This window comes from Larimichthys crocea, chromosome III (assembly GCF_000972845.2).
Source record: "Larimichthys crocea isolate SSNF chromosome III, L_crocea_2.0, whole genome shotgun sequence".
NCBI lineage: Eukaryota > Metazoa > Chordata > Actinopteri > Sciaenidae > Larimichthys > Larimichthys crocea.
This window is the reverse complement of record NC_040013.1, coordinates 43122674-43149121: the sequence shown is the minus strand read 5'-3', so window position 1 is coordinate 43149121 and position 26448 is coordinate 43122674. Positions and strand designations below refer to the sequence as shown.

At 42.4% G+C, this 26448-nt stretch overlaps 2 protein-coding genes and 2 long non-coding RNA genes across 6 annotated transcripts; 1 reads left to right on the top strand and 3 right to left on the bottom strand.

The window, feature by feature from the left end:
- Positions 1–1293: 1293 nt before the first annotated feature.
- Positions 1294–11180, bottom strand: LOC104935776 (ras-related protein ORAB-1-like). Its single transcript, XM_010751667.3, has 6 exons — positions 10718–11180; positions 7885–7957; positions 7460–7555; positions 5917–6012; positions 4904–5035; positions 1294–2285 (listed from the first exon to the last, which is right to left on the bottom strand). Exons 1-6 carry the CDS (start codon positions 10729–10731, stop codon positions 2085–2087), a joined length of 612 nt encoding a protein of 203 aa, XP_010749969.1. The 5' UTR covers positions 10732–11180; the 3' UTR covers positions 1294–2084.
- LOC113745634 (uncharacterized) lies at positions 2350–4897 on the bottom strand. The gene is made up of 2 exons (XR_003462271.1): positions 4406–4897; positions 2350–4361 (listed from the first exon to the last, which is right to left on the bottom strand). It is a non-coding gene; the product is annotated as an uncharacterized LOC113745634 (long non-coding RNA).
- On the top strand, positions 9406–13318 carry LOC109141379 (uncharacterized). Its single transcript, XR_002042736.2, has 2 exons — positions 9406–10101; positions 12550–13318. It is a non-coding gene; the product is annotated as an uncharacterized LOC109141379 (long non-coding RNA).
- cep68 (centrosomal protein 68) lies at positions 12824–26329 on the bottom strand. Of its 3 annotated transcripts, none has more exons than XM_010751664.3 (10): positions 26200–26329; positions 21807–21895; positions 21410–21694; positions 20082–21170; positions 17868–18090; positions 17456–17655; positions 17107–17229; positions 14581–14677; positions 14277–14482; positions 12824–13476 (listed from the first exon to the last, which is right to left on the bottom strand). In XM_010751664.3, exons 3-9 carry the CDS (start codon positions 21659–21661, stop codon positions 14307–14309), a joined length of 2160 nt encoding a protein of 719 aa, XP_010749966.1. In that variant the 5' UTR covers positions 21662–21694; positions 21807–21895; positions 26200–26329; the 3' UTR covers positions 12824–13476; positions 14277–14306. The 3 variants fall into 3 exon arrangements, with proteins under 3 accessions (XP_010749966.1, XP_010749967.1, XP_027133642.1); XM_010751665.3 differs by having other exon boundaries at positions 17456–17652; XM_027277841.1 differs by lacking the exons at positions 14277–14482; positions 14581–14677.
- Positions 26330–26448: the final 119 nt, after the last annotated feature.

The window sequence follows — 26448 nt, the reverse complement described above, 5'->3', positions numbered from 1 at the left end:
TATCATTTATAACTTTTTTTTCAATGAATGAGCAAATGCATGCATCAATAAAACTACATTTTATGCGTATACCCGAAATACTATTTCTGTGCATGATTCTGACTATGTGAAACTAACAGTCAGTGGTGAGGGAAGTATTCAGATCAATTAAATTTTGCAGTAACTAAAAACACTGGCCTACACGTTAGGTTTAGTTCCTGAGGTACAGGAACTCATGATGAGTTCTCAGTTCATCTCTGAGCTGACGGTGCTGTTGCAGTTTGTGCCTGTTGCCAATAGAGGTCCATAAAAGTCACAGATAAAATCTTCACATGATCAGAAAACACAGAGATGCAAACATGGAAGGATTTTTAGTTACACAGCTTTATTTATTCATGTACTATATAGACACTTGCTGAATCGTAAACTTCTCTCTCCTCTCTTCCATACTTGTACTAATCTACATTTTGTTCGTTTTTGTGATTTATGCAACATAGCTGCTATAAAATGTTCTTCTCTTAGGATAATTAAAGAATTCTAACTATCCATCCATCTTATCCTATCAAAGAGCTTGCAGAACACAAACTCATCCCATGAATCATATTCCTGCGTCAGATTTTGTTTAGCAAAAACAATTTTTAGCATAAATTGAACTTTAAACAGTTGAATTCAAAGTGCATTTCAAATGCTGGAACAAATGTTAAACGCTGGGTGAAAAACACGTTTTGAAAGTTTCTGGGAAGTCAGATGTGTGTCAGTGTGTTTCTCTTTGCTGATGTGTCCATGCAACATTCAAAAAGTCATATTTTAGAGAAGCTGGCTCAGCTGCTTCCTCTGCCTTTACGTTAACGGACACAATGATTCAGACTGTTCTTTGTCAGTTATGTAGACCAGCAGGATGGAAGTTTGCTGGATTTCCTGTGAAACCGGCTGACTTATGTTCAGCAGAAAGTGGGCCACACTCGAGCAGTTTAGGATTGAGGTTAACTGGCTAATGAGTGGCTCTGAATGGCTCTGTGGCCATTGTGTTTCTGACCTGGCCTTCATATACAGCTGTACAACAGAGCACTGTTCTAACATTCTTATCCATACAGCAAACACTGGCCCCAGAGTTCCTTTCAAACTGGATTCAGTTGCCTTTATTATGAAAACAAGAGAACATTGTATTTTATATATGCAATTCTGTACTGAGATTACACAGCAATTTGCAAACAGACCCTATGTAATCGGCAGTATGTATGCCAAATGAATATCGAATAAATAATTCCAACAGGTTTTGTACACGTCACTAAGAACTGCAGACAGATCCTCCCATTTCATTCAGTCTGGTAGTACAATATTTATTTTCAGTTGAAGTGTTACATGTTGAGCAACAAACTTACATTTGTCATCAGCCACAAATTGAATGCAGAGATAAAGAGTCAAGACTATCCCAATAACGTATTGAACACTACAGAAATGGCAAATATATACATAATGTTTATGTACATATACTGTTGCACTAGACTTTAGATGCTGGACTGTGACACACTGCTGTGCAGAGGTTGGCAAGGGAAATAAAATTAAAATTAAAAAAAAAGATGGACAGAAATGCTGACACAAACAGCAAAGTAATCACTGAAAGAAAAACAGAAAAGGTCCGAACCTTAATGAAACCCATTCATTAACCACCCCACTGTAGGAATGCAGAGACACACAAAGACACACACACACAGAGGCACACACACACACACACAGACAATGCACCATTCAGAGGGCCAAATAAAAGAGTAGTCTCTGAGAGGTCTGAGATGAGGGGTGATGGTGGGCCGGGTCGAATGATCACCTATCTTTAGAATTTGTCTTCAATAATAGGACAGTATGACAAGAAGGATGCTTTATTTGTTTTTGGTAGTGCGGCTATATTATGTACAGTACAAATACAGGCAACTTCATCTTGTTCTCACATAGACATGTTGTCAGTCATGTCTTCCCTGTCCTGTCACGTTGTGGTGGGGCTTTGCTGGGACACAGTGGAGTTTGAGGGGGGGCGGGTTGGATGATGGCCAGGCTGACGGGCCTGCAGAGTAAGAGGGCGGGGTGTCAAAGTGGAAGTGGTTTCTCTCTCAGCAGCATCCTCCTGATGAAGGCTTGACAGTAGTGCCAGGGGTCAGCTTCACGTTGGGCTTCTCTCCTCCTCCAGCTGTGGCCCCTGGGCCCATCCTCTTCTTGATTTCAGCAGCCATGGTCATGAAGGCCTGCTCCACATTGGTGGCGTTCTTGGCACTGGTTTCCAAAAAGGGGATGCCCAGAGAGTCTGCAAACTCCTGAACACAACAAAGGAGGGACAGAGATAGGTATTTTGGACATCTTTTTTTTTTTTTTTTTTTTTTTTAAGTGTGGAGTAAAGTATCATTAAACACTACATGACATAACGGGGACAGCAAGAGTGAGGCCAACGTGGTCCATGAAAAGCTTTCTGCACACATACACAGTCGACACAATAAAGAACAAAACTAAGCTAAATGTAAACACTGTTAGAGGATAGCGGAGAAACACTTAGATAAGTCAGGTAACGGGACTCATTGGAAGACTTCAGTGTAGTGTGTGTGTGTGTGTTGTGTGCGTTCTTTTGTGTGTGGGTATGCTCATTACTGGAGTGAGGTCGGGACAGAAAGTAAGTGCCACAGCTTTTTGAGAACCAGGCAGTGTTGAGTTTTGTTGATGATGTGGAGGTTAGAGCGTGCCCTGTGCTTCCTGACCAGTCTGAGGCTGAAGCAGGTTTCACATGCAGTGCATCCTGTTAAAATGTTTGTTAAAATAACACCACTCTATACTAAAATAACATCCAACTGATGGTGTTATTTTGATCTATTTTTAACATGACTTTGATTGTGGCTGCACATGAAATTGAGCATATTTTAGTTTTATTTATCTTAATTACAGAATGTGTCAGTACATGTGTGGGAATGGATATATGTGTCAGTGTGCTTTAAACAAAAACTAAACCCTGTTCTGCAGGGGTGGAGGTGGGGGGCAAATGTACCAAATTTTGTATCTTTCTTACAATCACGCCTACTTCAAGCAGCGAATGGTCTTTTGGTTTTGGTGAGAAAGTACACTTCAACTTTTCCCTCAAACCCCTCTCATCTAACGCTGGTATTTTTGGGTGACTCAGTAACTTAGATAAGTAATGGAGAGAACAACATTTGAATCTGGTCCAGTCCTGAATGAGAGCTGTAAAACTATGAAATGACACATTTTATGTATCTGCTGTGTGTATCTAACCAAATTGCCGCCCAAATTTATTTGAGCCAGAGTATATGGACTACAAACTAAAGAGGGGATGAGGAGGGAGACAGATAGAGAGGGGGGGCAGCAGACAGAGGACGTGAACCAGCTGCTGCAAAGCTGTTAAGGTCTGGAGACTGGTGGTGTTCCTCTACGCATACATGATAATTCAGACGTTTCATTTTTCTGTGGAGGCCCCATTAGTCACTCTCACAGAAAAACAAAAGAAAATAAGGTCCAGGTTGAAAAAGTTACACTTTAAAGTCGATCTTGCAGTATATATCAATATTTTGTTTCCCCAGAAAGTATCGATTTTCAGCCGCGAGTATCGATACATTAAGTCCCATTCAAATTCCCTGTGTTACGCCTGGCACTCTGCTCACTGCCCATCTCCCCCCGTTGGCTTTGCAGGAAGAGCGATTAGGTCAGCCAGCCACTAGTCTCGCTGTAGAGCATTTCTAGCAAGTTACCCGCCTAGATACTCTCTTTACACAGACGCCGACGTCTTCCTGTTTACACAGTCAGAGTGAGGAGATTTAAGAGAATGGCTGCAAACATAAATCCAGCACCTTCATGCTTCAAAAGCAGAAGAGCTCCCACCACTCCGGGTTTAACCCTCTGGGGACGGATTGGGCGGATCCACCCAAAAAGTTTTACATATCTGTGAATATCTCTCTAACGGTTTATGATGGAGAGATGTGGTGTTTTGCATCGTTTTCCTGAGATTCCGTTAAAGACGGAGATATGTGGTTTGTGTCTGTCTGACTCTTCCTTGTAGTTCTATGCCACCACGTAAAAGACCAATGGAAAAATAGATGTTTGACAGACTCCATACGCAGTCGAGGAATGGACAAACGTTACTAGGCAGACTAGTTTCTTTTTCAACCAATCAGTGGACGGTACCTATGATGTATTCTAGCCAATCAAAGGACTCTGGGGTCTTGTGTAGAAGGGACAACAGAGACAGAGTAGTAGTCAGGGAGTACACAGAGCAGAGTGACAGAATAACTTCAGAAATACTATTGCTATTGAATGACAGGTTCCCCTCAACTTTCTGGAGGCTCTTTGCTAAGTGGCATGCCAGAGAAAAATGAGGCATAAATGTATGAGACCTCTTTTATTGAAAGGGCATAAATGAGGCATAAATGTATGAGACCTCTTTTATTGAAAGGGCATTATTTTAATGTTCTTCAAATAGTTGGTTGAAAAACTGCATATGTATGTCAGCAAAGGGATTGAAAAATAATATTTTCATTCAAAAACTCTTCACTAGTACTGTTTGAGGTGTGATATGACAAACATCAGATTCATTTGCAAGCTGTAGACTCTCTGTTCAGTCAGAGTATTGAATCGTATCGAATCGTATTGTTGGCTGAATATCGTGTATCGTATCGTGAGATTAATGTATTGCTACAGCCCTACTTTAAAGTGATTACTGATTACTCCTTCCAGACCTGGAGCTGGGACCAGCATATCTGAGGTTCTCATTTTAAGAGGGGGGGTTAAGGGTGTTGGTCTAAGCCTATCTTAGATAAGAGGTCTTCCATATCACCCTGCCAATAGAGAGGAAAATTCAGAAGAGACACAGAAAACACACAACATGGTTTGCATGCAACAGCCTCTGTGTGTGGGATTAAATACCCTGGTGCCTTACCTTTGCTGTTGTGTAATCCACCACCTTCTTTGTCGTCAGATCACACTTGTTCCCAACCAATAGCTTGTTGACATTTTCACTGGCATAGCGATCAATCTCCTGCAGCCACTGTTTGACATTGTTGAAGGACTCCTAGCACAGAAAACAGATTAACATCAGAGCGTGCTAGATCTGCTACAAGACATCATCTTACACAGTTTACAACATTCCCAAACACAACATGATACAAGAGAGCAAATCTGAGACTGGTGTTAAAGCTTCTGAACTTTGAACAGCACATGTTCATTTCATGATTCAGATTTCATTTTTACAGCATGTTCTGTCTTTATATGAACATACAGAGAACCGTGTGGCTGCAGCATGAAGTCTGATCACAGAGATTACTGACTGCTTTGGAAGTTCTGTATTTGTTGTATACAGCATTCAAGTCACAACACGTTACATGTTAAGTGTAGTTGAAGAACAGCTGGATATAGGGATGCCAATTCTGTCCAGAAATGATTTAAACTTCCAAACTTTTAGCAGCATACTTAGCGATGCTGAATGTATGTTGTTTTGGTTGCTTCAGGAGGAACCATCTCTAGTTCTACCAGCACCTTTCAAACTCCTGTTTGTAAAATTAAAAACAGAACTGTCCTGATGCATACAGGCCACATTTCAGTGGAGTTCAGGCAGAGGGACCCAAAGGACACAATAAGCAAAGACATGACACCTCTGTGCCTGAATGCTTTACAGGTCTTCAATGCCATCAACATTGTGTGCCTACAAGCAACAACCAAACACTAAAAGGAGCTGACAGATTCATTCTAGACTAGAGCACAACCTTTAAAACAGATGGCCAAATATAGACCTGGCGTGACGTCATGGTATTTATAGTGCAGCAACAACAAACCCTGACAGCACACAATGTTTCACAGGTCCAAAACATCAACCATAACATCTGTTTTTTTCCACATTTGCATCTCTGAGTTCAATTGTTTTTGTATACAAAGGAGGAAGGTGAACATACTGACCTGGTCTGTGACATCATACACTACTATGATACCATGAGCACCTCTGTAGTAGCTGGACGTGATTGTACGAAACCTCTCCTGACCCGCCGTGTCCCACTGTCAAAGCAAACATACAGTATTTCGTTAGTTGAAGTATTTACTGCTGCTCAGAGTACAACTTTATTCTTGTTGAGATTAAAAGCCCCCCAGGATATTAAAGCTCTCAACAAAGCCATGATAACAACTTATACAGGATTTATAGTTCCTCAAATGTATTCACTCTTCACGTGCATAAAAAAAGAATTATTGATTATTCTATAGAGCACCATTTCCTCCTGTTTGAGGAGCAGTCTTTTTTTTTTTTTTTAAATGAAACAAAATATTTGTGTTTTTTTAAAGTTTTTATCTTCAGTAGGAACCAGTGGACATGGTGCTTAGAGCCACAGACAGAGAAGTGACAGTACTGAAATGATGGACTGACATTAGCTGCAGTTAAATGGGCAATATTTTTTTTACCCAGATGCATTTCATCAGAATGTAATTTTGTTCCTCTCACTGAAGCAGATCATCTTCCAGAAACATAACAGAAGAACAGCAAGTGCTTCTGCCTTGTTAATTGTCACCTAATGTTACTTTAATGTTTTATGATTATGAGATATGCTCTGAATGAGATTGAAGTTCTCTTTCATGTACACCGAATGCAGTATGTTGAGGGCTTTTATTGTGAAAGGCTAAAGATGGAAAGAGTGGATCTGTAATGAGTGCTGGAATCTTGTATAGTAACGAAGTAGAACCACTTAAGTACTGTACTTAAGTACTAAAATGCAGTATCTGTACTTTTTTGGAGTATTATTTTTTCCCCCAAATTCCACTTTTATTGCACTAAATATTTTTGATGAATTTAATACTTTTAGTCCGATACATTTTTCATGTGCTGAATCGTTACTCGTTACTGTTACTCGTGCGCCGTACTTCATACACCTGACGCACCCAGGCGTGCGCTCTCTCACCTGCTCCTTTGCCCCCGCATTCATTCAGATGCATTCACAGACCATGGGAAATCACAGAACTCTACCATGAACATTGTAACACTGTAACATTAGAAGTTGTGCCTTAATAAATATTTGAAATTATATAAACAACAGTACTTGTATTTTCAGTACTTGTACTTTACTTGTACTTTTACTTTCAGTACTTGAGTAGCAATTTTTTTTACATACTTCTACTTGCAATACTTAAGTACAAAACATTTTGAATACTTTAGTACTTTCACTTAAGTATGGTGTTTAATGAACACTTCAACTTCTACTCGAGTCAGTTTTTTGATATAGCACTTGTACTTCTACTCCACTCCTTTACTCCAGTACTTTATACATCTGGGTATTTATGTGATTTGTTGACATGAAAAAGCAGCTCATCACATCCTTAAATGTTGCTCTTTAATGTTTCCAGTTGAAGAAAAATGGTCCTGAAAAACATTGTACCTTTCAGTGAGTCAAGTTTCCTGAAGGACACTGATATGAAAGCACTTTGCAAACATCAAGAGGAGCAGTCTGTTACTTACAATCTGAAGTTTAATGGTCTTTCCGTCCAGTTCTATGGTTCGTATTTTGAAGTCCACGCCGATAGTGCTAATGTAACTTTCTGTGTATGTATCATCCTGCAGACAGAAACACTCAAGAATTAGATGGCTCACACATCCTGTTCACTTCCTACTTCCTGCTTCACTACACACACAATCAGTACTATCAGTCACTAGCAGGGAGTCACGTTGTTGGTACAATGAACATTTCAATGGCACACAAACTGAATGAATGAGTTACAGGCAGGTTAACTGCTTGACTTTGCGCATGTAAGCGTCTCATCCTGTTCACAATAACTTAGCTTCTTGTTGGGTTAATAAGAAAACCGGTTTACTGAAGACAGTCTGCATGAAATTACTGCACAGTGAATTCAAAATGTTGCTTCGGGGAAAATGGGAAAACTTACTGCAAATCGGAGAAGTAGGCAAGACTTTCCAACACCAGAGTCACCAATCAGGAGCAGCTTGAATAAATAGTCGCTGTGAGAGAAGGAAAAAACACACTTTAGTTAGAGGACATTCAAAACATTGTTAGTCATGTGGGAGAGTTAGAGATGACTTATTTTACCACATAAACAGCTGACAGCAGCACTTACAGTCTTTGATTGAATGTCAATTTCAGTTTGATGCAAATCGTGCTCATCTGCATTGAGTCATCTGTCAGAGTGGCTGAAGAGTGTACATTTTAGAAAGGAAAGGAGACATTCAGCACAATGAGCTGTGCTGAGCTCAGGCACATTTCAGGAGGAAGTGCAGGAAGCCGTCTGATCATGTGACTGGATTGGACGTATGAAGGCAGTTAAAAGAGCCGGGGGGAACCAGCACAGAGAAGTAAGCACTCTTTTCCTCGCCTCATGTCATACCCCTCCACTCCAGCTCTGAGATTAGTCTCATTCATGTTTACTGAGCTGATATAAAAGCTGAGAGGAAACTTTCCAAGGACGACAACACACCAGTATCAGGGTGGAGTTAACAATACTGAACACCACACTTGTGTACTGCATTTATTTAGACAGCGAGGAAGCATGACATGTTAGTGCTACTGTCAATATGATGATTTTGACTTCCTGACGAGCCTTTCAAAAATGTGGGGTGTGTCAGCAAGAGAAGAGGTAAAGTGAGCGAGCTTATCCAGCTCAAAGACTCACCTTAATACTCTCATGCAACAAGGCGGGTCCACGCAGTCTAAACTAGCCTACATCCTGCACCACTTACAATTACACCAATATAAGATTAAGCAATACAATGATAATCTTTCACTTCCCCAAAACACACACACACGCACACCAATATCTGTGTGTGCAGTTATACAAACTTCAAACAAACTACTGTGCCTGTCTAATATTTGGTTTGTTGGATAGCTGCTAGTGTTCAGCCTCCTTCTTTTCCTTCCTTTCCCTCCTGATCCTCTGCAGCACCACACGACTCGGGAGCCTTAAAGGAAACCTGAGCAGAGATCCAGTGCCCTGGAAAAATAACAAGTTTCTTTCTATTTCAACGACTTCTCCTGCATGTTTTGATTTCCAGATGTACTAGCCTGAGACGTGGACGTCCTGACTTGTAAATAAACCCCAGCAAAGAGCCAAGTGTTAGTCAGACACAGCCTAATGATGCAGTATGTCTGATATTGGTTATAACACAAAAGTAGCATTAAAGTGTTGCAGTAAAACTAGCAACTGGTGCTTGGCAGTGAACTTAGTGATGCCATCACCAGCATCAGTAGAAGGGAAGCAGAAATGTAGGCTACACCTTCATTCACATCGGCTGAGGAGGCAGGCTGCCTACCAGGACTCATTGTAACAAATTCCAGTCATTCTCTCCTCATTTGGTCTGGACTGTGGACAATGGTCATCCCAAAGCAAGGCTAAACACACAAACACACAAACAAACAAACACACACACACACACACACACACACCTTAACAGAACTGACAAGAGACTGAAAGCAACAACAATTTCAAAATACTAATTTACTATTCACCAGTGTCCACTGTTCTACTGCTGTCAAGTCAAGCTGCACAATTTAGAGATTCCTGCAGACCCATAATTGTTTGTAATTTCAACTAGAAGTGCTTTTCATGCTCAGCGTACTGAATTATACACTGAACTATAATGTGAGGTTCTCTTCATATTGACACCGGCTCCCGTTGAGTAAGCTCTTGAATCTTGCCTCAGAATATCTAGTCCACACCAAAGAGGTGAATCATTACAAGATGAAGTCCTCTGGAGAAAGGAATGGGCATCGAGTATCACTATGTAGTGGTGAGGGTTAGGGTTAGAGGAAATCACCATGTAGTGATGATGCTACATGGTGATACTCCATATTTTAGAACAATGTTAAAAAGTTAAAAAGGACTGTACACTTTTCAGAATTAAGAGCAGGACTGTTCACAGCTCTACAAACAAAGACATCTGAAGTCCAGAACTTGTACAGTCCGCCTCAGTGAACATCTATGAATGGAAAAGCCGAGAGACAGAAAGCTGAAGGGATGATTGCTCAACGCTGCTATGGTGAAACCGACGGCCCGTCCTGTGGCATGTGACCGACACATGACTGAGAGGCTGCTCCAGTGTTCACCGTGAGACCATATGACTGAGCACTGAGTCACGCTCAGCAACACCAGGTAAAGCTAAAATCTTTCCTTGGACGTAAACAACGGACAGCTGCTGTTACTCTGTTCGCTAAGAACAGAGGAAATGAAGAAGTGGCCTGTCAGAATAAAAGACAGAAACTAAAGTCTGAACACCGGCAACAGGATGTCGTCTTCAAAACACCAATTATGGGAACCTTTGACGTCGGGTGTTCACTAATTGAGTTCATATTCATTATAGAAATTTAATTAGCTAATCGCTGACATTCGAAGAACCAGCACTGAGGACATAAACAGTCCGAGTTCAGGCACCTTTGTCCGGTATTTACATTAGAGCGAACCGAGCCCGGAGTCAGCGGAGCTAGGTTACCCCGGTGGCCCAGCAGCTGGCAGCCAGTGTTAACGAGGACATGAACAACACTGTGCTGTTTGTCAGAAATATCAGCAGTTACACAGCATACACTTCCACAGATATCCCTGGGAAATGTCCACACTATCTTAAGACAGGCACATTGAGGACAATGTCAGCTGATGTTAGCGGCTAACTTAGCTCAACTGCTAACATGAAGTTATCTCGAATGTTAGCTCGCGGTTAACCTTAGCTAGGCTGGCCGAAATGTAACACGTCGTCCTCGGGTGTGATACTTACTATTCGGGATTCATTGTGGACTCGTTGTACGGCGTGTCCCCTCTCGTGAAACGTCTCCTTTCCCCGCTGTGTGGATGAACCGCAGCTGTTTGGTCGTGAAGACGGGAGCGGCGGCTAGCCGGCTAGCTGTGTGTCTGTCCAAAATGGCTGCAGCTCCAACCAGGAAACAGCTAACATTAGCCAGCTGGTTAGCCGAGTCGGGAATAACTCTAAACACTTCTTTACGGACGCCTCGTCTTTTCAGACAGACCTTTGTCTCGCTCTACAAACGGAAAACTAAAGCGAATAAACAGTGAATGTGAGTAAACGTCCAGCTATAACCGGACCCGCTCTCGCCCTCTCGCCGTGTGTGTGTGTGTGTCGTTACCGCAACAGCGAACTGTCAAGCCCCGGGAGAGATTACGTCATTTAGTGAAACGTGGCAAAGAGGAGTCGGCTTGTACGCGGCGGAGTCAAAGTACACACAATACACAACTTCCGGCCATTCACTTCAACGTAAAACCTTATAGAGGTAATTTTGTACAAGCTGCATATGCGCAACAGCGAGGCTTTTATTTTCAAAGACAGCATTCTTATTTCCGGCCTCATGCTTCAATCTGCCCTGCTTCACTCACACACACACACCAGCCCTGACTGTGACTTTAGCATCCACACTTTGCTCTACAGTCTCCCATAATTAATCCAGAAACTTCTCCCCCGAGTTCACGTGCGTGTCATGAGTCACCGTTATGTCATCACTGTTTTTAGGAAGTAGGTGTGACCATGCAGACAGGTCAGCACCTGTGCAGGTATCACCCGATCAATGACTCACTTCAGTCTGGCAGATGAACATGAACGGCTCACAGCGTTCTCATTGGTTTTTCTGTTTCCAAATTGACATCTCATAATAAAAAAACAACAACAACAGTCTCATCTCTGCTGCTGTCACCTGTGCGCACGCGCAGTCTGATCTGCAGTGTGTAGTTCTTCTTTTCCTTTGAATGTGCGCGCTCCCGCGAAGTGCATGCACATTCAAGGAAGTTTGTAAAACGTTTTTGCAACTGCACTATGAATAATATCAGGAGACAGTAACGCCCTTGTTCCTCTAATTGATTTGACACGCCGACGAGCTACAGCGACATCTAGTGGCCAACGTGTCTGTGACTGAGGCGATCTGTTTATCATTCCAGTGCTCTGGTCTGATTGTTATGAAGGCTACAGACCGTCTGTCAGCAGTGGTGAAGTGGACATAGACACTAAAACTAGAGTTCAAATCGTTCAAATGTCTGATAGTATCTTAGCTGTGTGCAAACAGTGAAGAAAAGTCAGAAATCACAAATGATATGAAAAAGTCTCAAACACAGAAGTTAAACTTATTTTTTGAGGTTTCACTTCAACAATCATTTTCCCTTTTTGATCCAACAGAGTTCTGACTTGTTTTTTCTTTCTCCCCTGTGCCGTCCGACTGTGCAGGAAAGCTTGACACTGGTGTCGTTGAAAGAAAATGAAGAAAATGATCCAGTTATCTCGAGATAACGTTTGCTATTTTAAGATAATGATATGAATAACTCAAGATCTTGAGAAAACAAATGACTCGTTATCATGAGAAAACAGAGGAAATGTCTGAATGCATCACCACTGAGGGCTTCTGTACCGTCACACAGGAATCAAATGTATCAGACTGTTAGTAGGAAGTGTTGGTTTGCGTGTGAACATGGGGTTTGCTCACAGGAAGACAAAAATCTAGACCTGATTTTAAATGTTCCCTTTCGCTCCTCCCCACTTCCCTCTCTGGGGTTTGAATGGTCCAATCAGTAAGGCTTGTTATCTTTTTTTTTCTCTCATGTATGCAGGGATCTTGTGAGTTCTTCCCACACTCCATGAAGCATCCACACCCAGCCCATGACACTGATGGCTTTGTCACAACGTTCCCCATCCCCCAACACTCCCAGTGTCAGAACTATCAGCAGCTCTTTCCCCTCATATTTGGCCATTAATCCCATAACAGAGTCTGTACATACCAGTGTCTATGAAATCATGAACTAGTCTGACCTGTTGAGCAGCCGCTCCTGTTCCCTCTAAATGTGCATACCAAACAGCACACAATATAGCATGCAGACACACAGATAAGATTGGAAACTATCCGGTTTATTTAATAACGTGAATGAAATTACAGTATGGTGAAAAGTTTGAGCTTTTTTTGGGTTGCAAAGACTTGCCAATTAACACACTTGTTAACATTAGAACACACAACACTGACATCAGATCAAAAATGTGTTTTGTTAAAGCGGCTGATAAGAAAGCGTTGAAAAAGTTATTGAATCCCTGTGAGAAAGATTCAGGTAGCCGTGTCCTTCAGTACAGCACAGGGTGGAACTGTCCTCCCTCTTCAGCTGCTCGGAGATCAGACTGTGACCGACACATGTAAACCTGATATGCTGAACTGACTGAAGTGTTTCCAGGTCAGACAGAGCTGTTCATGTCCTCGAACAATGATGTGTGTGCTACCACGACAATTATTTATTTTCAAAAAAGCTGCTGTAAGGTCTTGTTGTAAATAATCCACTAACAAATGTGAAGTACAAAAAAACCCAACACAAATAAATTTAATTATTAATTTGATGTCCTTATTCTTGTCTTTATAAGATGAAGCAATGGCTTTAAAACGTTCCTGTCAATCTCTCAGCACACACACAGCTGGCCAATTAGCGCTCCTCATGCTGCTCCACTGTAGAATCTATTACTTCATTTCAAGTTCAGGTGGCACACTGCTTACACATCTGTAAAGAACAAAGAAAAAATCTGACTGTAAACACACAAACTGAGATGAAACATGAATGACAGTTACATTTAAAAAAGGTCCAGTGTGTCAGATTTCAGGGGCTCTATTTACAGAATATGGCAGAAATATAATATAACTGTTTTCATTGGTGTATAACCACCTGAAAATTTACATTTTTGTTACATTAGAATGGCACTTTAATATCTACAGACACTGTGAGTCTTCTTCCACTGTCATGTCTACATGGTAACATTAGATTTATGAACTTAGCACTTGATTCTTGAGTCTACAGTGGCAGATATCCTGGGAGCAGCTTCATGTGCAGTCACATAAAGAGAAAACCAAGACTAAATGTGTTGTGTGTTTTAAAGGGAGTCAAATTGTTTGGAAAAATTAGCAAGTTGAACAAAACACATCAGGGAACAGAGCATAAAGAATGATAAACCCCATGTAGGAACAAGATTGTGGTGGCCAAATGTCATTGATGATTTTTTATTTTTTGTTGACTTGAAAACAGCAGCTAAAACCCTGAAAGTAAACTTCTCCCACATGCATAAACAACATGTGCAGACTGAGGCCACTTTGGTTGACAGGTGAGTGTCACTACAGGTAGCTTGTTTGAGCAACCAAGCTTCATTCAGCCCATTTCAGCTACACCCACACACCTATTTGTCCCTTTTTTTGGATTAGCCATTAGGTGGCAGAGGCAGGACTGCCAAGATGCCAGCGGCCCGAGCCACCACACTGAGCATGTATCTTGTATCAGTAAAGAAGAAAGTAAGACAGCGTAAATCATACTTTTGTACACAAACGTGTCCTGCAGTCTGTTTACAAAGTGGACCCCTGGACCCCCATATGTCCTAGGTCCTGCTGTCTGCTCTGTTGGACTGGACTGGGCTGGGTCAGGCTGTCCATGGCGGACAGGATGGAGGAGAAAAAGTGTTCTGTGCGGTTCTCCAGAACTCCAGACTGCCTCTCAATCAACAGCAGGGTGTCTCTTAAAACTGGAGAGGAGGAGGGAGAATGCAACAAGACTTTCAAGAGGAGTTGAAAAATGAAATTTATGATTCGAACGTTGGAAGTTTTTATGTTAGAGACTGACATGGAGACGTGGTGTTGATGCAGCTGAGGAGAAGCTGTCCGGTGTGTAGAACAGAGGAGGTCAGGGGCTGATGGCTGCTCACTTCTCTCTGAAAACTCTGACAACAAGACCGTCACATTAGACATTATGTATATTATCAGCTTAGGCCATCTTCACACAGCAAAACTTACACTCACAAACAATAGATTCAGATCTATCACTCAGATCTGATTCTTTTTGTTCGGGTGGTCACATTACTTTTAAAAGCCAAAGGTGCCACTTGTGCCTGCAGTGAGTTTAGTTAAGTTTTGGAGGTTGAAGTGGAGTCGAGTTACTGAGGAAGCACTGTTCAGTGCAGGATCCTGTTTACTCATGGGGTCATTTTACAGCAGCACAATAGCTTTAGTGTAGAACTGATCAATTCATTGATTAGTCCATTGAGAGTTCATCCGTGTTGATAATCAATGAATCATTTAGCTTGCTTGTTTCAAACTTATTATTGTGGACTTATTGCTTGTTTCAAAGATCTCTACTGAATCCAAAGCTTCTATTGAGATGTCCCCATGAAATGAAACATGTCACGTGTAGACCAGTATCTGTCCCAACATGACACAAAGGTTCCGGTCATGTTCACTGGAAGGTAGATGCTGACACTGGATTAAAGAATTAGCTGCAGTGCATAACAGTCAGCGCTTACAGCAGTCAGTGGTCATGACGAGTCCTTCCCTCCCTCTGCCTTGGTTTTACAGGAAACATGTAAAAATGAGAGAGCAAATGTTGGTGCTCTGCTTCCTGTTTTTATGGGTATAAAGTTCACCAGCGTCAGTCAGGCCAGAAAATAATGATGAAATCATAAATCCTTTGGCCTATAGCCTACAATGACTAATATTAAGTCATTTGCTATAATAATGTAATAAACTGATTTTTTTGTTATGGTTACCTAAAATTTATGATACTGTTAATACAGTGTGTGTGTGTGTGTGTGTGTGTGTGTGTGTGTGTGTGTGTGTGTGTGTGTTCCTTTACTAACAATATTAGTGTAACCTAATCTTTGCAGCTATGCAGAGACTGAGTTTAAACAGAATTAAGTCATTCTAAAAAAGTGCAGCATTTGAATGTTGGTGTTACAAATGAAGCCTTGAACTATTCATTAGAAATCTACTGTTTTATATTGTGCATCATTGTTATGGCCAAATGTTTCTGTTCGGTTTGGAGTGTGACCTACTGTCTGTTTGTAAGGATCTTTGTGTAGGTACTGAGCTGATCCAGCTGATCAACCACAGATGAGTGGAGTCCAGCTGATTGGTGTGGCCTATCTAACATTTGGTTCCTGCCAGAGACAGCAGGGGTGCGGTCCAATAGTCAGTTTTACTTAGGAACCTTCCTCACTGAGTGAAATGACCCTGAAGTATTAACGTAGCCGCCATGATAAGAGCTGTTCGAATTCTCAAACTGTTAAGTAAAGGAGCTTTAATGCTTCCTTTAATATCTCCTTTAGCATAGGACACACCGGACCGTCCTTTACAGAAGGAAAGGAGGTAATGCCGCCCCACCATTCCTTGCGGCAGCGACAAAAAAATCAGTGCACCGTTCAGTCATTCACAACCAGACATAAGAAAGAAAACATCAATATATTTAAACAGTGTGATGCAGCCTGCAGCAGAGAGCATGTGAATATGAACATACGTATTGACGTGATGTAAAAACTGCCTGATGGAGCTGCGTTCACACACACAGTAAAAACTGTTTCTAACTGTGGCATCCAGCGTCCTGCAGATCATCATGAAGTTACCGTTGCCGATTAATCATATATCTTTTCCATAACTTGCTAATATGTTTATACATGAGTGGACAGGAGGGTGAGCGACCATACCAGCGTAACAAACACTTCATCTGACTTCTGTGACAGGTGGACAACATTCACTTATCATTTGAGAATTCTGACGTTTATGAGGATGAGGAAGTCACATTTTTCACCGGGTTGTCCACGTTTACATTTCCTGCATGAAAACATGATCAGAGCGCACGGGGAGTATCTAGTAAGTATCTCAGATGAAGTGTTTTGTAGTCCATCTTCTAGACTTTGTAGTTTTACCACAGGTCAAGTCAATAACATTCACCATTGCATAATGACGTAGTCTAGTGTAAGTGCAGTCGGATTCTCTGAACACCGCAGTCGTCTTCTCCTAACTCCTGATGAATTCTCCTTCACATCTTTCCATGACCTTGTGAAGGAAAAGTGGTTAGGAAAGGAGCTAATTTTTTGACTATTCCACCGTACCCCAGGACTTGGTTGGGAGTGCAGTTTGTACTTTAGTTATGATCAGATTTGTTCTGTGATTGCTCATTACATTTAGAAATTAGTTTCACTGGTCACCTTATAATGTCACCTTGTAAATAGTGACTGTTAACATTGAAGCAGTAGGAGTGAACCGCCTTTCTTTTCATTCGTTTCCTACTGTTTCTCTAACACCTGGTTTTAGTTCAGGGTGGGCTGTGATTGGCTACCTGCATCCCTGCAGTGCCACACAGGTCACACATGCTCACCTGATACTCAGCCAGAGATGATCTCACGCTCGTTATGTCCACAGTGGGTGCAGCCAGCAGCTCCATCTTCTCTGACACTGTATAGAGCCGCTGGATGAGCTGCTCCAGGTGTGAACAGAAGACCTGCAACATACACAACATTCAACCTTTACTATATGGAATACTGCAAACCTCGAATGATCAAAAATGGAGCTTATCGTGGTGACTTTAAAGAATGAAAATAAGAAAATAATAGTGCGATGAATAGTGGGATGTATGCTATCCACTGTAAATCAAACTTCAAACACTGTATGAAGGCAGTAGTGTATCATACAGTCAGACCTGTATGCAGATCAGATCGGGTCTCTACCTGGATGTGTTGCAGCAGGGAGTCACTTTGTTCCTGGGTCTCCTGGTTTCTCCTCTGGCTGCCAGGCAGAGTGAGGCCACACAGCTGCTCCACCAAAACCTCCACATCCCTGAGGCTAGACTGACTCAGTCCCCCTCCAACAGACTCCACCCAGGCCCCGGAACTCCTCCTTAGAGCCTCAGAGTCTCTGTGATCAGCTGCTGAGGTACAGGAGATTTGTATTTAATTCAGTGCTGTAAAAGCACTACAAACTCTACTCCATTCACCTCCACTGTGTTCTGGTGGGGGCAGAAATATCTGAGATACTACTGGAGAGCATGTGGGAAGTGTTTTTGCGTGTGGATGAACTGGCACTTTTGGAGCATGAAGGCCTGAATTATGACCATCCATTAAATACGTGTATAATAAATACCTGTCTGAGCAGCACTCATCTCCTCTCTGCACGTCTCATATTTTCCTTCATCAGTTTCTTGATTGCTGCCCTCCAGCTCTTTGGCTTCAGTCTCCTCCTCCTTGACTTCAGCCTCCTGTTTGTCAGGCAGGGTGACGGAGGACAGGACGGAGGTGGTGCCCGGCTCCAGAGACTCCCAGCTGGCTGTGACAGGACGACTCAGCTGGGCCGTCACCTCCCTCACCTGCACACAAATGTTTTCAGATTTTAGCTGAAGGGACACAGTAAAACTGAAAACATTAAAGCTGAACATACAATTTTTCAATACAATATTATTATGTCTTATTATCATTACAAAAAAATTAACTGGCTCTCAGGAGCTGGCTTCCCTGACTCTTAAACATCAGGAGGAGGAGGTGGTTCAATTACTGTTAATGCTGGTGAGTAAATCCATCTTGGTGTAGTAGGTTGGGGATGACCTATAATTTTCTGTGATATTATATCCTGTATGTATGCAGAAAAATTTAATAATAAAAAACACAGAAGGCTCAGGCTGGTGACAAATTAAAGGCCAGGCCTGAATAAACGAGTGGAGAAACATAATGAATGCAGATAAGAAATAAAATAAAATAAGAAAATGATAGAAATCACATCTCAGTCCAGTTCTACACCTGTACTGTATATTGGCCTGCAGTGTCTGACAGCGCTCTCCACCACCATCATCAAAACACCAAATGAGGAAATATGTTTCAAATATTCATCCTTCCAGTACAGTTCAGAGAAGAACTAGAATCAATGCCAAAGCCCAGTAAGCAGTTTTGGCAGCACACGGTGGCCATACATCTTTACTAAGACACTTTATGTTGGTTTTGAACCATTGTGGAAAGAGCAGAGTTCACAGAGGGAGCGCTGTTATTCCTAACAATAGTGGGGATCTAAAAGAGGCTTCATCACTGATTGATTTTGTCACAAATCCCCAGCCGGGATGACTGTGTATATGTTTGTTGTGTTGTCTGGTGTCTTTCTCTTGGCAGTACTTTAGGGGGCGTGCCTGTACCTGGCTGAGGTCATCACCTCACCTGTTCCTCATCAACTGTCTGCAGTATTTAAGGAGCAGCCACACATTCAGTCCCTGCTGGATCGTTGTGAAATATAGTATGCTACAGCCTTCTAGCTCAAGATCGTACATTGTAGCCAGTAACTGCCTGTCTGCCTATCTCTTGCCGTCTGTTTTTTGTCTGCTGCTAACTGTCTCTCTCTGCCCCAGGACTCAGTCCAGTCCCTTTGTTTCGTGAATTCACTCTGTGTTAAATAAACAGTTAAACTCAAATCTCTTGTTCCAATCTGCTTCTGGGTTCCCCTCAGAAACGTGACAGATTTGAACAGTTATTCTGCTGTTGAAGCCTTGAAGGATAGCTTTACACTGTCTGAAGTCTTGAAACAATACTCACATATTGTGTATTAATTCTACATGCACATTTTTTGCCTTCCTGATGCAATTCCAGTGTAAATGAACAAAACTTGTAGAATCAACGAGTAAATGTGATTTGTTACTTTCCCTGCTGCGGGGCAAAACATGGAAATAGACTTGTGTTCTCTTGGTTTGTGACTCTGCTCCACTTTTGTTTGGTGCTCCACATTTTCCACTGAGTCTGTAATTGACAGCTATTAATAGTTAGCTAACGTTTGCTAATATGACAAGCCAACCAACCCTCTGACATCACATGCTATGGACAAGATGGAGTTACACTCATTTGAAAAATGTAACTTAAATTACTTTATTTTTAGCCAGTTTCACTGACAGGTGTTAAACATACAAGGATGTATAGAGTGGGAATCCATCTTGTAAAATATGCCACATCTAGTGTTTCATGTCCACTTTAAGCTCACTGGTTCTCACCTATGGTACATGTAGCATGGGTGCAGATCAGGAGTAACCCTGTTTCTACCTTTTCTACCATCTGAGCTCTCACTTCACAACAGCTCTTCAGAAACCTGTAGGTGACATCACACTGTGTCCAGGTTTTATACGGTCTGAGTATCAAACAATGACGTAACTGAAGGCAGTGACTGTGAGGAAACAGTAAATGAGTTTTACAGATGGATGGTGAAATGACTGCAATCAAAAAACATACTTTTTGGGAAAAGATTAGATAAAAATGCAATTTGTAGTAAATCAGCTTCAACATGCAAAAGCACCGGTCTGGTCCAGTAAAGGTCCACAGCAGCACTGACCTGCCGAGACAGCTGCTGCAGCTCCTCCAGCTGCTCTGGGAGAGGCCAGAACTCCTCGTCCACGTCCTCGCACACACACCTGGACTGTGGTAGAACGCTGGTGGAGCGGATAAAAGAAGTGGAGGTGGAGGAGGACAGCAAGCTGTGCTGATGACGGTGACCGTCACTTTTGTAATGAATCATCCCACCTCTGTTCTCACTGGTGTCCAGACTGTCCAAAGACAAACCCACAGGGTCTGTTAGGGAGAGCAGGTTACCGGAGGGCAGACCATCTGAGGATTCTGTGAATGCCTGCAGGTCAGGTGACCCGTGACCCACACTAAGAGTGCTTCTTTCTCTGGTCTGTCCGGTGCCACTCACAGCAAAGCCCAAACCTGACACACTGGTGGAGCTACAAAGGTGATCCAGTTCAATCCCTGAGTCCTGCAGGTTGGGATCTGTTTGGAGGAGAGAGTCTCCCTGGAGCTTGGAGCTCTCCCACTCTGTGACCACTTGTCCTGGTCTTAGAGGGTAGGTGTAATCCAGCAGAGCCTGGTACTCTCTGTTTGGGTCCCAGCCTGCAGAGTGCCTGTCTGGAGATGGAGGCAAAGCTTTAGGGATGGCACAGGCCCAGTAGTTTGCCTGATGGGGAGACATTGGGTGTCCTTTTAAGTGTTCTCCAGAAGAGTGTAATTTGGTGTCTCCGTCACCTTCTCCCTCCCTCCCCCCAAACCTGAGCTGACTCAGGCCTGACCTGGAGTACCCTGAGCGAGGGGTGTAGGTAGGATGCAGGACAGTGGAGGTCAGTTGCGGCCTCAGAGGAGGGTTTAGCCTCTGGACCTCCAGGATGGAGCTCGAGAGGCTTCGTCGAGATGACCTGCTGCCAGGGAATGGCGATCCGAAAGTGGGTTCTTCATGGCACCGCCTGGCCCTGAGCTCAGAGACAGACATGGGTGAGCCGAGGTCTTCTCTACAGACTGAGGGAGAGGAGATGTCACTGTGAGAGAGGCTGAAACTCTCTGGGGTCAGGTCTGCTCTCACTCTGGTCAAGAAGTTCAGGTCAGTGTGATGTTGAATTTCTTCTCTTCTTGTAACACGCAACTGTTTCTCCTGCAAGACATGACAGTGACAGGTAACAAAGGGTACCAGATACAAAACTAGTCCAGTTACCTACTCTTCTGACCTGGATGATTGATAATCTTTACAGCCTATCAGGTATACAATGCTTAATATTAACACTATACTTAAAGCTGCTGAATATTTAGGGAGTAGAGTATTTTAGATACTATGTCAAATTCAAGCATCCAGTAGCAGCTTTACATGCAGTATTCACTCTCAATTGTCCTCACCTGCTCCGTGTGCCTCTGTGGATGCGTCTTCTTTAAGATAGATGTATGTTGTTCTATAGAGAACAGAGGCTTTCTCGTTACATATTGTCTGTCTGTCAGATACCTAGAGGTGGGTGCCAGAGTAACGCTTTTATGTGTGCCTCCTCTGTCTCTTTCACTGTCTTTTGTAGTTGGAGTCTCGTGCAGTCTCCTGCTGTGTTTAAACTCGGGGAGATGCATCTTCCATCGCTGGCTGCGTCCACTGGCTTCCATTTGGACCAAGGAAATGTAGGAAGGTCCTGTCAACTGAAGGAACGTTTCTTGTTATAAAACATGATTAACTTAGAAAACGTAGATAAGAAAGGTTCAAATGTGTTCTTGTTTTAATCATTTGATTCTTTTGGGTTCTTTCGTGCACCTTAAAGGAGCTGTGGGGTTGTGGCAGAGCTTTTTGTCCGTCTTCTCAACAACAAACATCATGTCGCTGAGTCAAGGCACACTAGAGCACTGGAACGACACAGGAAAGAAGTACAATACATGAATACATAAAGACATGAAAAGGAACAACAGTTCTGATTTAAAGCAACACACAGACTGACACACTCACACATGTTTTTCAAAAGGCATTTCTAATTGAACTAAAAATAAAAACTTGTGATCAGAATTAGTAGAAATGATGCTATAATAAAGAAATTCTACACAGACTTTGAAGCTGCATTCATTCATTCTTAGGGGCAGATCAAGTTGAAATCACATCTGAGATATATGATGTGTATAACATTAACATGTATCAACACATAAAGTTCCCTTTTTATGCATCAGACTAAAGTTCTGCACAGCTCTAAACTAAGAGCCAATCCAGTTAACCATACTGTCAAATCTGTTCAAGTCATGAAACATTCTGTGGTTTCAGCTGCTCAGAGGTGAGGATTTATGACCAAACAAGCAATATGTCACTGTCACAGCTCGGAGAAATTTTAATTTTGTCTTAATTGTTTGTCAATTTTTTAAACTAAAACATTGACACTGAAAATAATGAAAGAATATCTTTCTGATTTACGTTCTAAAATCTAACCCTGATACGAGCTGGCAACAGAAACCAAACCCAACAAACCAGATGCAGAACTTATATAATATATATATTATATATTTTGATCTCCACAGCAGACATCAGTATTCATTTAGACTCCTGTTTGTGCCCAATTGACATCAGCATGTTTGAGCTTGAAAGCTACAATATTCATTAAAGACACCTTAAAATGAATTGTTATTTTTTTAAATTATTATCTTAGAATGAGCCTTTTATATCCTCTTACACGGAGTGGGCCATCTTGTGCCACCATGTTTGTTCCAGTCAAAGGTCCACAGAGCGTAGCAGAGAAAGAAGATAAAGATGTTGCTGCTTCTGGTTCACTGTAATGTTTTTAGTTTAAAGTTTGAGAAGGGAAATGACATCACTGGCTAATCTTAGCTTTTATTAGCATGCAGAACAGCTAGCTAAAGTCAACAAACACAGCAACACAATGCAGAACAAGTAACAGTGACATTTACCATGAGCTGTAGTTTTACACAATATCTACCTGATTACACTTTGTAAATATATGTATCTAAAGGAACCTCAATGACCTCACCACACTCCCCATGTGTTTCTAATGATGACCTCTTTTGGCACATGGAGGCCACCGTAGTTCTCTTTTCAATCTCACACTAGGTGCCACTAAATCTTACACACTACCTTTAAATCAATAATGTAATCCATGTAAACGTCTAAGTGGCACATACACACTTCCAGTTGCTTGGCGAGTGGAAATGTCTTGAGCACTTGTTGTATGATCACTAAGCAGCAGGCCTGATAAGCATCCAGTCGGGTTCAGGCGGTGTAATGATATGCCCGCTCCTCACCTGACCGATCTCATTAAGACTGCATGCTCAGACCTGCCTGTGCTCACCGGACCAATACCGTCCGCCCGGTGGGGGTCTGTTGACACAGCAGAGGCAGGGTGGTCTGAGCGGTGGATCCATCATGCTAAGAACATTGTGCACACTATTAATGTCTTTTTGAAAAGGTTCTTTCTCAGCTGCATTTTGTGCTGATCAATAATATCTATATAAATATATTAAAGTTCACAGTGTTTAAGGTTCCCACACTTAACAGAAGGCAGCACAATGAAGACAGGAGGTGACTGAATCTTCCTCCACAGATCGTGACCTGCACTGTTCCACAGGTCAGAGTCAGCTGCCACTCCCTGTGCTATGGAGGACTGAAATCCTACAGGTTTTTAACTGAAGCAACTGATATCAGTTATGAGCACACCTTCACTCAGGCTCATCAGGCTATCTTGTCTCAAACAAAGCTTGTTGGACCGTCTAACAGTGTCTGAAACCCAAGTATTTGTAGCTTAGAAAGTAGGTAGAATTCTCTTCTTTTACCATACATAAACACTTTTATCTAAAGCCAGCGCATAAGTTGAGACCATAACTGTGTGGATACAACCAAGGAATATCAATAAGCACACATAAACTACTTCAAGCGAGGAGAAACAACCAGAGTTAGAGAGAAAAGAAAAGAAGTCCAAAGAGGTGAAATTTGTCCAGGTGCAGTCTGAACAGATGAGTTTTCAGTCTGTGAGGGACCAAGTGTCGAGTTTCTGATAAGATGAGCCAGAGGAGGTGAGAGGAGGAAGACGGGGAGTGAAGGATATGAAGAAGAGGTCAGAGACAGACTTCCAGGTGACCATAAGGATGGTGACCAGCTTTGTGAGCAGGGCGGGAGGGAAGGAGTGAAAAGAGTCTTTTTTTAGTGAGTCTGTCCACATTGGGCTCACCAAATTCAGATCAAACTGTCAAACTAGGCAGTGCTTAGGACTGTCGTGTCGAAATTCAAAAACTTTGATACAATACTAGTATAAATAAACTACATTTATTACTCTTGATAGCACACACCACAAAAATGTCCTTGGCACACAAATTAGGATCATTTTCTTCCTGCACACAGTGCTGCTACAGAAAAATTCACTGAACACATGCACATATGGAATAATAACTATAGTTATTTTTACTTTCAGTACTACTGAGCAATAGTATTGCATCGCTTTGGACGCGTGGTATCCAGAAAAGTATCCACGTATCGATACTTTATACAACTTCCAAAATGAAGCAGCCCGCTCAGTACGGCACACACCAGCTCCACGCTCTTTCCCAAATATGGTCACATCTGGCTCCAGAACACCATGATGGCAACGCTCATAATGCCAAATCTGAGGTTGTCCACAGAGCTCAGCTCTGCCCTCTGCGTGGACTAACAGCGCTGCTGTCAGACTGACTGTTGGATCAAGCTGCAGTGTGCTTTGTTCTCTTTGTTACATCACTTCCTCTTTACTCTACTTTAATCTGTATTAGGCACACTGCTCAATCCGCGTGGCAAAAAGGGGAAACACTGGTGAATACAGTTTCCTCTGTACAGAGCATTAACTACCTGTTCACCAGATCACCAGACTTCCTGTCTCGTTTCCCCTATTTGGGGCTTGTGGTTGAACCTCTCACACTATTCCCAATTATGATGCTGTGTCTGGTTTCCATGGTGACAGCCTTGAGAGAGCACAGTGCTAGACTCAAGAGGGAAACGTCAATCGAACGCTACAACCAAACAAAGACCCCCAGGATGAAGTAGATTTGCTCCAGTTTGAACTGTGATGCTCTCTCCCTGCAGGTGAACTTATCAGCTGTTTGTTTGAGCACAGCTGCTAAAAAGAAAACATGATCTCCACAGCGTCACTCTTAAAGATGTCAAACTCAGATGGGTATCTCACAGACATGGTCACATTCCACTTTAGAAACACACCTTTCACTTGACTTAGACAGAAGGCGGTTTTTACTTTAACAGAGACAATTTACATATATTTTGGAGGGCGGCACGGTGGTGCATTGGTTAGGAACCTGACCCTGATGAAGAAAAGCGGTTATAATGGATGGATGGATTCTAAAGTATCGCTTTTGTTTCTGTCAGCACAATTAGTTTTAGCTCTGTTGAGACTAAGCCAGTGGTTTTCTCTGCCATGCTGGCCTTTTCTTCATTTGTTTCCCCATATGATCTTATGTTGCTCTTCATACATTGGCTCTAAAGATACTGGAAGCAGCTTGTGTTTACACACACACACACACACACACACACACACACACACACACTCACTCACTCACTCACTCACTACGTGTGTATCAGTGACAGACAGTACATTCAGTCATTCATTTAAAGACACAGTCAGAGCTCATCTTTACATACTGTATGTCAAACACAGGGACTGTGGCGGAAACCATGGCAACAAGCAGTGACACCAAACACAAGTGACCTGGACAAGATGAGGAGGAGCCGCTGTAGTCCACAGAGCTGTCAGCGTGTGTCCAGCGTTTATGACGGAGATGACTGACTCAGACAGAGCAGAGCAGCGGAGAGTGAAAGCTGCGAGCTGCCTTTGTGATTTTCACCGTTTTGAAAAATGTGCCAAACTCTTTAGAAACGTCTGGTAGGACGTGCCCTCGCTCACCGACAAAGCTGACCGTTTCACAAATGAACTACATTCCAACTTTGACCATTTCTTTTGGGTCTTCTCGTAAATTCGGCATCGTTCTTATCCAGCAAGCTGCGCTTCCTTTTCATAAAAGTGTTTGACACTTTCCCACCGCCCACTAATTACTGTGTCGGCGGAAGTCGGAAGAATACTGACTTATCGAAGATTTATCAACAGAGTCTGCCTAAACAAACCCTCACGCAGCCGTAATAATGGCTGAAATGAGTCCAAAGGACAGACACTCACCACATTGACGCCGCGGAGCCAGCAGCTGCCAGGTGTTGCAGCTCCTCGCGGGGCTTCTGTAGCTGCAGCCTCCTTCCTCTAACCGTGCTGCGTTCAGGTGCTTCCCCTCAAACCCTGCTCTGCCTCTGGCCTGTACCAAGTCATGTAGAACAAGTGTGTTTTTATGATATCAATTATTGGCAAACAATCTCTACCATGAAGGCGGGAATGATTAGTCAGTCGGTTTACTTCTTTGCTTGCTACTTTGTT

Bases quoted from the DNA above. Each gene is read 5' to 3' on its own strand.
- LOC104935776 (XM_010751667.3), bottom strand. The intron at 7,556-7,884 runs GTAAGTTTTCCC...TTCTGTCTGCAG, and splicing joins GCCTACTTCTCCGATTTGCA to GATGATACATACACAGAAAG. The intron at 2,286-4,903 runs GTAAGGCACCAG...TGTTGTGTTCAG, and splicing joins TGGATTACACAACAGCAAAG to GAGTTTGCAGACTCTCTGGG.
- cep68 (XM_010751664.3), bottom strand. From the start codon at position 21,661: ATGGAAGCCAGTGGACGCAGCCAGCGATGGAAGATGCATCTCCCCGAG. The intron at 21,171-21,409 runs GTGAGGACAATT...CATGTCTTGCAG, and splicing joins CACAGAGGCACACGGAGCAG to GAGAAACAGTTGCGTGTTAC. The intron at 17,656-17,867 runs GTATTTATTATA...CCTGTACCTCAG, and splicing joins GATGAGTGCTGCTCAGACAG to CAGCTGATCACAGAGACTCT.